Here is an 11,042-nt window from a genome sequence, read left to right as displayed (position 1 = left end):
CGGCTATATTATTTTTTTAAAACACCGCGTATAGCCGGTGAGCTGTACCATTTTTAATATTAAAAATACAAATTTATAAATAAACCCAATCCTAGACATGTATTTATAAAAAAATCCAAGCACTATTTAAATATAGAAACACATCCAAAATCAACCCCAAAGTCAACTTTTTGGGTGTGTTTATAAATGGGTTTTGAGTGTGTGTAATGATGGGTTTTGGGTGTGTTTATATGTTTAAATAGTGCTTGGATTTTTATAATTTCAACCCCCATTTTGGGTGTTTTAGTGAAACTCCCTATTAAAAAAGGGACACCTATGAATTAGGTGGCATGTGTCAAATACGTATAGCACGCTATACTATTTAATAAAAACAGACTAGCTGCACAGTGCCTAGGAGCCACGTGTCAAAATACGTTGAGCCGAGCTATACTAATTTAAAAATAAAAATAAAACATCGCGTATAGCCAATGGCTGTACTATTTTTATTAAAAAGAGGGGACCTAGCGCCTATCGTAGTATAGCAGACCGGCTATACTATTTAAATACATTATATTTAAGTGGTATAGCCGTGCGGCCATACTATTTACTAAATTAAAAAATTAAGAAAAAAGCACCCCCTTGTTGCATTAGTTTATACTATAGAGATATTAATTTGTTAGTTTCAACATATCCAAAACAGATATTAATCAACCATTACATAATTTTTTAATATAATTTTTTTTATGTATATGTTATTTTTATTCAATAATATGTGAGAATTATTTTATAATACGTGAATTTTGTGTGTCTTATTGAAAATTTTGTAAAAAATATGTGTATTAACATGATAAATATGTACGTACATGTACAATACGAGTATTGTACATTTGCTTTTTCAAAAACTTGAATTTTACCAAGTCTTTAAGACGTGTACAAAACACAAATGTCTTTTTGAAAAATATGTACGTACGTGTATAATATAGTATTAAACGTGAAAAGTGCTAAATTCATTATAATGGTAGTAACTCTGGAAAAATAAAAAATTAAACGAGGACAATAAAGACTCGGGTAATAGCCTAATAGTAATAGATAATGCTATAAACTACTCTTATCGATAAATGAAAATTGGGGAAAAATTTAAAAGAAAAACAGGATCCTAGCATGTATATATATATATATATATATATATATATATATAGAGAGAGAGAGAGAGAGAGAGTATAGCCGGACGGCTATACTATTTATTAAAGGCAATTAAAATATAAAACCCAGTAAAGCTGTGGCAATATTGTTTTTATAATAAATAAAAAACCGAGTATAGCCGACGCTAGACTCCTCATTTAAAAAGAGAGTAGCCGCACAGCCCCTATGTGCCACGTGTCAAAATAGGTATAGCCGGTCGGCTAAACTAGTTAATAAACAAAAATTAACAAAAAAGCACCCTCCTTGTTGCATTAGTTTTAGAGATATTAATTTGTTAGTTTTAACATATCCAAAGTAGATATTAATCGGCCATTATATAATTTTTTTTAATAATTTTTTTAACATATATTATTTTTATTCAATAATATGTGAGATTTTTTTTGTATAATATATGAATTTTTTGCGTCTTATTGAAAATTTTGTAAAAAAATAAGTGTATTAAACATGAGAAATACGTATGTTCATATACAATACGAGTATTGTATATTTGCTTTTTTAAAAACATGAATTTTACCGAGTCTTTAAGACATGTACAAAACACTAATGTATTTTTGAAAAATACATACATATGTATATAATACATTATTAAATGTGAATGTGCTAAATTCATTATACAGGTAATAACTTTGAAAAAATAAAAATTAAACGGGGATAATAGAGACTCGGGTAATGGCCTAATAGTAATGGGTAATGCTATAGACTACTCTTATCGATAAACGAAAATCTGGGGAAAATTTTAAAAGAAAAAAAAAAGGATCCCCGTATATATATATGTGTGTGTGTGTGTGTATATATATATATACAGTCCCCTTCTATTTATTTGAGGGACACCTTTTAAGGTCCTCTACGAAATATTTTTCAACGATCCAAACCATCTGTTTTTTAAGTCTACGTTCATAGGTCATCCTTGCAAAAAATTAGACAAATCAAAAACCGTTTCGATATTCAATTGTGTCTTACAAAATAAATGAATACGGTGCTTCAAGAAAGTACTAAAATTTCAATAATTCAATTGAGTGATCAAATGATATCATATTCAAGTGATTTTTTGTAGACGGTTTGGATTAGTGAAGTACAATAAGGAGTGGTCCCAACAAAAGTGTCTCTCAAATAAACCTATTTAAGGGATCCCTCCACAAGTTCCTTATATATATATATATATATATATATATAGATATATAGATATATAAAGAGAGAGAGAGAGAGAGAGAGATTATAGCTGCACGGCTATACTATTTATTAAAGGCAATTAAAACAAAAACAACCCTAGTAAAGCCGCTCAACTTTTCTATGAATGAATGAATCATAGTTGTAAATCGAGAGAGAGATGCGTGGGTTTACTAATGCAGAGTTGGAGAGAGGCTTTATGGATTTATCTTTTCTCCTAATTGGAAGATGGGAGTGACAAAGTGACACGAGAGAAAATCGACATCCGATTTAAATATTCAAATATAGTTAAAGAGTATAGCTGACGTCGATTTAAGTATTTGAATATATTTAAAGAGTATAGCCGATTGGAAGATGAGAATGACAGTGACACAAAGAGAAATACTGACACCGATTTAAATATTCAAATATATTTAAAGAGTATAGCCGAGGATACCGATTTAAATATATTCGAAAATTAAATTAGTATAGCTGCACGGCTATACTTTTTAAATATTCAAATATATTTAAAGCGTATAGTAAAGGTGCGTCTATAATTTTAAATATTCGTATATATTTAAAGCATATAATAGCGCGGCTATAATTTTTAACATGCGATTATATTATTTAAATTCAAAAGTGTAACTTCTTTATAGTGTGTTTGGATGCGGTAAAATAACTCGGGATTTTAATAAAAATTGGGATTTGGAGGGTGGAAAAGGGAAAGTTCAGCGTTTGGCAAAACCAACTCAGGATTTGCCAAATTACACGCTGAAAATATCGTGGGAATTGCACATCTAAAATCCCGAGTTGAAATTCCATGGTATTGAAAAAAAAATAGTTTCTTTTTTGTTTTTTGGTTGTTATTGATGCTATTGAATCTGGAGGACCCATTTATTGCTTTTCTAAAGTTAACTCTTTGTTTGTTTGTTTTTTTATTTTTCTTTTTGTGGGTTTACAAGTACATTTGTGATTGTTTTATTTCAATTTGTAAGTGGTGAAAAATATGCCGGATTTATATGTTTTGTGAGAGTTGGTTTTCTGTTTCAATATCACAAAGAAGGTGGGAAAGTGTTAAATATATGTTGATCATATTTATTAATATTGTTGTTATAATCATTTTAAATACATAAGATGACAGAAAAAAGTAAACAAAATAAAGCAGAGGAGAAGAAAAGACAAGCAAATTAATGTTACGAAAGGAGATGACAAAGCCTATTTTCGATGGAATATACAAATGGAGCGTTCATTAGCGGATATACTTAGAGAAGAACGTCAGATCGGTTAACACAACTGCTGCCATATTGTCTGCACAATTTGATATTGAAGTAAGTGCTGATAACATAAGAAATCGTGTTAAAACCTGTAAAAGGTTTTATGGTATAGTCGTGATATATTAAGTCGAGTGAATTTAATTGGGATGCAACAAAGAAGATGATCAGTGTAGATGAAGACAATGTTTGGGATGAGTACGTGAAGGTAATTTATAATGCAATTGTATCTTTTTGTTGTATCTTTTTGAATGACTAAAATTGTGGTAAATAACATATGGTTAACTTTGATTTTCTACTTGATAGTCTCATGAAGATGCTAGAACTTTTCGATTTAAAGTGATTGCAAACGGGATGATATAGTGGATTTATGTGGCAAAGATAGAGCTACTTTGGAGAGGGAAAAACATGTGCGTAAGATACTGAGGTTATGACTCCTGAGAGTGATCCCAATAATATTGTTGATTTGGAAAGTGATACTCAAGGTTTTGAGAGTTGTCAAGTTGATGATGTTTCACCCAATTCTAGTTGTCCAAATAGAAGAAATCAAAATCCTTCTGATATTCCCCACCAAAACAAAGAGGTATAACTAATATTCTTGTTTATTCACTAAGATGTCTTCATCTTTGGACACTTTATCAATTCTACTACACAAAAGCTTGATCCAATGTAGTATATAATGAAGTCATTGTAATTCCAGATCTTAGTCCAGATGAACAACTAAAGGCAAATGTCTTGGTTTATAGAAAATGAGAAGCAGTTTCTCATGTTAAAGACAATTCCAACTGAGAGAAAGAAGGGAATGGTGTTGATGTTTATTTCACCAAGAGCGTAGACACACTATATATTCAGTTGACATCTTTAATTTTTGCTATTTTGTTGAAACATTGGTTAGGATGATTAGTTTCATTTTTTTAATAATGTGATTTATGTTTTTAAAAATTAGACAAGCTATAGTTGCAATTCTTTACATTAGTAACAATTGAGGTATGTGCTGTTAGACAATTTTTGTATTGTACATGTCTTTCTAATTATATATATAATAATAATGTGTTGAACTATGCTAATTATTCCTATCTAGATTTTATATACAAGACTATTGTAAAAAAAAAATGTTGTTAGTTCTAAGTAAATTCTAATTCAAGTGATGTTTGGAATTCTGATGACTATCCAAACAGGTGAAATTGTAATTTCTGTCATTTCTTAAATTCGCATATATGACATCCAAACACTGAAATTTGCAATTAACTGGAATTTTAAATGATGTAATTGGAAATTCAGTTATTTACAATTTCCATGGAAATTAGAATTACTTCATCCAAACACACCATAGGGAATGCTAGCAACATTCTCTGTAATCTTTTTTTTGTTGTTGTTTTTGTTTCTAGTCAAGTGCCTCATATTCAAGTTTTACTTCATTTTGGTTTGTTTTGTATATTTTGCGAGGATAAGTCATCTTAGGATAACCATGGCGGCCATCGTTTGTTAGACATTATGCAATTACAAAATAATTTTGCTAGCATTCCCTCACTTAGGAAAAGTAAAAAATCAAAAGCAGGATAATGGAAATAATATTGGAACAAAACAAAACAACCCTAAATACTAAAAAAATAATGAAATGATGTCTAACTTTAATGTGTAAATATAACTCATGATTCAAAAAATAAATTAAAAATTCATGATTTATATTTATTTACTGTGTAAATTCCACATGAAATATTAAGTACATAAAATGATGGTTCCCAGTGTAACAAATTTCAGTATATATATGCAAATTAATTTTCAGGTTTCAATTGAAAGAAAAATAAAGAAATCCTAATGAAGTTGTAGCATAACAGAGTACTTGAAACAGAGCATTTGCGCCCAAAACTGGAATTCGATCTGTACAGTTATACAAACCCGTATCAAGACTAGGTCACCTTAAAGCTACCTTGCAACCATTTGACCTGCGTTTGCAGCCCAGAATCTGTCAAGGCATTCAAGGCTGACCGATAAAGCCTCCCATCTAACCCTGTTCCTTCTGATTTCATATCTCGCAGAAGCTTCACCAACTCATCAACCTGACCCGTTTTCGAGAAAACCCCAACCATCATTCCAGCCATGGCCTTGTCTAAAACACCCCCATGGATCCTAAACTCATGGTAATATCTCATGCACATTTCAAAATCCCCCGCCTTGTTGTAAGCACCTATAACAGTTGTGTAGCTTACTTTATCTGGTGCAACCTTCCTTCGCTTCATTTCTGTCCATAGCTTTGAAACTTGCCTCAAATTATTATCCCTTCCATGCATATCCATCAAAGAATTGTAAATCCATACATTTGGCTTGCACCCTCTTTCTTTCATCTTCGCCACAAGTCTCATTGCATCTCTTAGCCTTCCTGTTTTCCCATACATTACAACCATGCTAGAATAAGCCACTACACATTTATCAAACCCCTTTTCCTCCATCTCTCTAAAAATCATTTCAGCCTTGGAGTGAAGCCCCAGGCGACAATATACATTGATAATCGACGCGTATGTCACTTGTCCTGGCTCACATCCCATTAGCACCAAATCTTTGAAAACTTTTACCGCAGTCAGCAACCTGTTTTTCCTGGAGAAGCCACTAACAACTGCGCAGCATATATTGTCCGAAACTCTGATATTTGCACCCTTCATCGCCTTGACTACTCCAAGAGTCTTCTGTGTCAACCCTGTTTCCACATACATTGATATAAGTCTTAAAAATACAGACGGATCCCTCAACATTTTCTTGGTCTCCGCTTCCTCAAAAAGCTCTTCAGCCACCTCCACTTCTCGGATGCTCGCGAATGAGCTAATCAACACAGAGTAGATCTTTGAAGAGTCTAAAGAAATTCCTTCCTTTGTCCTACTTCGAAAAACTTCCAGAGCTTCAAAAGGCTGTCCCAATTTGGTCAGTGACTCACATAGAATTCCGTATATTTGAGTTGAAAATGGGTTAAAATCCAATTGCCTACTTCCAAGTTCATGAAACAATTCAACAACTTTTCTACTGTCGCCTTCCTTGAAATAAGCTTCCATGATCCGGCAATAACATCCAGAATTTGGAACAATTCCATTATATTTCATTCGCTCAAACAGAGAAATTGTACCTTTGAACATATGAAGCTCATTATAGCCTCTCATTGCCGAATCAAAGGCCGGGACAGCGACATCATCATCAGCCTTAAATACTTCAAGCAAAGTCCTAACCATTTTGAATTTTCTAGCTCTAATGCAGCTAGCGATCAGCCTAGAGCAAGTATGACTATCAGGCAGTACATGGTAATTCTTAAAATCATCACAAACTGAAAGCATTGAACCCCATTTCTTGGAACGTATCAAATACCTTATTAGATGCTCAAATGTTGATTTGTTTGGTATGAATTCTGGCCTCTTCTTTTTCGCTTTCTCATACTGTTCATACGCAAATTCTTCAGTCTGACGATCTTGAAACAACCCACATAGAAAATCGTTCAAATTATCAGCATCCGGGGTTGAAAATTCTTCTCGGGGATCTGGAAACTTCAGGTCCAATTCAATGACTGGCAAAGTGGTGGATGCTTCGTCTTCTAAGATCGGAGAGTGACAACCTGAAGAATTTACATTGAAAACTCGGAGATTATAGCAGGGGATGGAAAACGAGGAACTGGTTTTGCAGGATGTGAAGAAGTTGAATTTGTGGGTTTCTCTGCATGATATCACCCAAGCCAAAGACCAGTCTGCCGAACTTGCAGCAGAACTGGAGATGGCCATTGCAGATAAGGCTTCAATGAAATTAGTGGGACTGAGACTATGTGGCTTTCTTCTCCTACACCACATATATACCTTATCCCCGACTGGATTTTGCCATGCGTGTAAATCTTACGAGCCACTAGTAATGTGACATTCGGAAATTTTTTATTTATTTATTGGTCGAAACTCGGAAAATTGAAGGACATAAAAATATCGGTCAAAACGAAGGCCACGTGACGTCCAATTCTTTGTGGAAAGATTGACTAATAAACGTGTCACTAATTTATCAGATTTTTGTTCAAATTTTTGTGGAGATGAAAGGGCTTCTTCTTCTTCCCTATGTTTTTCGAGCAAGGAAAGGGTTTCTTCTTTAGTCAGTTTGGTTCTTAATTTTAGTTATGAAAAAACTAATGTGCAGCGCCAAAATTAATCAAAGGTAATGTTGTAATTTTATTAATTGAACAATGTATAATGAGGAAAATCAAACTCGAATGCAAATAAACAGGAGCATACTAGGTTTGTCAAGGGCCTAAGCCACAATTCCTTTTCTTCCCTTTTTGGTTTGATAAGTTTAGAACTACCTAATTAATTAGAATTGATTTAAAGTAATAATAATTCTCTCTAATATATATATATATATGTAGTAAGTACTATTGGTATATAAACGCAAAGGGAGATTCTCCAATAAATATTTATGTTAAGAATTGATTACTACTTTTAATCTCTACGTGAATTGCATCTAAGAGATTATCAACACAAAATGGACCAAATTATAAAAAAATCAAATACTCAAAACACTTTATAAACTCACCAAAAACTCATCATTACACAAACTCAAAACCCATTTATAAACACACCCAAAAAATATACAATTGTTGATTTTGGGTGTGTTTCTATGTTTAAATAGATTTAAGTTTTTTTATAAATATATGTATAGAATTAATTTATTTATAAATTTGTATTAATAAATGCAATCCAATAGTTAAAATTCTTATTGAGGAATCACCCAAAGGAAAAACTACAACTTTCTTTTCGTCGTTAGAATTTAGAAAGGAGAAGTTTTTTTGGTCAACATAACTGAAAAGCTTAAACCCTTGTAAGTTGTCACTACCAAAGCGCTCTCGCCGCTTTCTTTCTAAAACCCAAATACCTAGCATCTGTCTCTCCTCCAGTCGGAAGTTGAAACACAGCCAGCCACAATGAGAAAACCCATGTCAAAGACCTCGCGCAAGCAAAAGGAACTTTCGGAGCTCCAAGAAATCGAGCTTCTGAAATCATGGATTGAATCCCAGCAACCCGAATGCGGCTCCAACCCCATGTCTCTTCCTCCTTTGCCCTCCGACGCCCCCGTCGGCCGCGTCGGCCCCACAATCTTCTCGCGCTACGCCGGCGCCACCAGGTTCGACCAGTTGCCCATCTCTAAGAAGACCAAGGACGCCTTACGCCAATCCAAGTACATCGAAATGACCGATATTCAGAAGGCGTCTTTGCCCCACGCTCTATGTGGCAGAGATATTCTTGGTGCCGCCAAGACTGGCTCGGGAAAGACTCTGGCTTTTGTGATACCGGTAAGTTGGGATGTGTTCAAATTTTCCATTATTTCTCTGTCAGTCTATAGGCATTTTTCAATGGTTATAAAAGAACCCTCTTTTGATGCCCTATTATATTTTAATTTTGTTCTCTTTCAGCTTGTGGAAAAATTGTATAGAGAGAGATGGTGTCCTCAGGATGGGGTAGGCAGCATCATACTATCTCCAACTAGGGAAATAGCTAGTCAAACTTTTGATGTGTTAAAAGCGGTTGGGAAGCACCATAATTTTAGTGCTGGGCTTCTAATTGGTGGTCGCAGAGATGTTGAAGCAGAGAAGGAGCGCGTAAATGAGCTGAACATACTGGTTTGCACTCCTGGCCGGCTTCTTCAGCACATGGATGAAACTCCAAATTTTGATTGTTCACAGCTTCAGGTCTAATTTATCCTCCTCTTATTCTTTTTGAAATTTGAGGGGAAAATGGTATATTCTCAGAAATCTGTTTCCAACCCATAGTGCTACATCATCTATCGGAAGTATCTTTTGAATATGCTGATGAGAGTTATCAGATTTACTTTCTAATTCTGCTATTTCCTGGTCTGATTAACTTTGTCACATACATTTGCCAATTATTCCAGATTTTCAGCTTCTTCTTTTTTTCATAGAAGGTGTTTTCTTGATTATTAATTCTTATTTTTCTGCATGCATACCAACAGTCTTTCTCCATTGTACAATATTATTGTTCGACCTAGAAGTTTGTTATGCCTGATTCTTCTTTATGCATTCAAGCCATTTCCTGCTGACCTAGAAGTCTTATCAAGTGTATATGTATCTATATCTATACACACACATATTCTGTCTATTTTCCTGCTGATTTGGGTGGACTTTCCCGGTCAGGGAACAGGTTTTGGTCCTTGATGAAGCGGACGTTGTCTTGATTCAGGATTTGAGAGCAGCGCTGAATGCAATCATTTCAGCTACCCAACAGAAGACAAACCTTTCTGTTCTCAGCAACTCAAACAAAGTCGGTTCAACATCTTGCAAGACTCAGTTTGAAGGATCCAGAGTATCTCAGTGTGCATGAAGTCTGTGGCAGCCACTCTAAGAATTTGCAGCAAATACGCAATCATGCGTTCCTGACCAAAGTTAGACCTGCTGTGGAGCTTCATAAGAACACACCTAAATTCTAGGATTTTAGTGTTTCTATCAACCGAAAACAGGTGCAGTTTTGTTTTGAATTATGTGCTTGTAGCTCAGATGCCATATGTCATGCTGATAATGTCTACATAATATATGCAACATCTGAGTTCATCTGGTTGTTTGAGGCCAGCTTAAGCCCTTGTGGCAAATCAGTCAATGTGGCCAACTGAATCATTATCTAGTTCAATGAATGAACTTTGAACTTGAATCAACAGATGCACACTTGAACTGGTCTTTAGAGTTTGATTCTCCATGTAAATCATATATTGTTGTTAACTCCCCCCCCCCCCCTCTTCCCTGCACAAGTCAGCATGGAAATTTGATCATATCATTAAATTTTAGTTTATGATCTTGTAACACATACATACATACATGTATAATGAATGTAGTTTTCTCTAAGTTGCTCAGGTCATTTAATTCAAAAATTTTTTCTCTCTTACTCCAAATTGTGTTGGTCTCACACATGCCAAATTTACTCAGGTTCATAATTGGGGTGCATGTTTCACCTCCAATTTTACTTCTTGATGATGTTAAATTGCTTTTTTAATAGGTAAAATTTGTCTTTGAAGCATTTAAAAAGCTCAGTCCAGGAACACCATGAAGTGTCTTCTTGGTGAGATGAAGCAAGGAGGGACGAATGGGAACATACTCACAGTTTACTGAAAAGCATTCAGTTCTCTTCTCGACTGATGTGGCTTCGAGAGGCCTTGATTTCAACAAGGCAGTTGACTGGGTTGTTCAGGTGACTGGGTTATTATATTATAACATAAATAATCAAAATATCATTTGACTGGAGTCGCAGTTTTTTTTTTTCCTTTGTAAAATACTTTTTCCCATATGCAGGTGGATTGTCCAGAAGATGTTGCATCTTACATACATAGAGTTGGCCGAACTGCTCGCTACTGATTCTCTGGGCGATCAGTTTTATTCTAACCTTGAGAAGAAAAAATGCTTGATAAATTACAAGCAGCAAAAAT

The 11,042-nt window shown here is 34.3% G+C and overlaps 2 protein-coding genes across 2 annotated transcripts; one reads left to right on the top strand and one right to left on the bottom strand.

The window, feature by feature from the left end:
* Positions 1–5,263: 5,263 nt before the first annotated feature.
* On the bottom strand, positions 5,264–7,411 carry LOC103321022 (pentatricopeptide repeat-containing protein At5g13770, chloroplastic-like). Its single transcript, XM_089046781.1, has 2 exons — positions 6,951–7,411; positions 5,264–6,854 (listed from the first exon to the last, which is right to left on the bottom strand). The coding sequence occupies exons 1-2, from the start codon at positions 7,355–7,357 to the stop codon at positions 5,510–5,512; spliced, it is 1,752 nt and encodes a 583-aa protein (XP_088902907.1). The 5' UTR covers positions 7,358–7,411; the 3' UTR covers positions 5,264–5,509.
* A 993-nt stretch (positions 7,412–8,404) lies between these two features.
* Positions 8,405–9,738, top strand: LOC148919731 (DEAD-box ATP-dependent RNA helicase 32-like). The gene is made up of 2 exons (XM_089046335.1): positions 8,405–8,904; positions 9,025–9,738. Exons 1-2 carry the CDS (start codon positions 8,536–8,538, stop codon positions 9,304–9,306), a joined length of 651 nt encoding a protein of 216 aa, XP_088902461.1. The 5' UTR covers positions 8,405–8,535; the 3' UTR covers positions 9,307–9,738.
* The last annotated feature ends 1,304 nt before the right edge of the window (positions 9,739–11,042 follow it).

Source organism: Prunus mume, linkage group LG2 (genome assembly GCF_029339155.1).
Source record: "Prunus mume cultivar Tortuosa linkage group LG2, ASM2933915v1, whole genome shotgun sequence".
Classification (NCBI taxonomy): Eukaryota; Viridiplantae; Streptophyta; class Magnoliopsida; order Rosales; family Rosaceae; genus Prunus; species Prunus mume.
The sequence above is the reverse complement of the archived record's forward strand: the minus strand, read 5'-3'. Positions and strand labels throughout refer to the sequence as shown.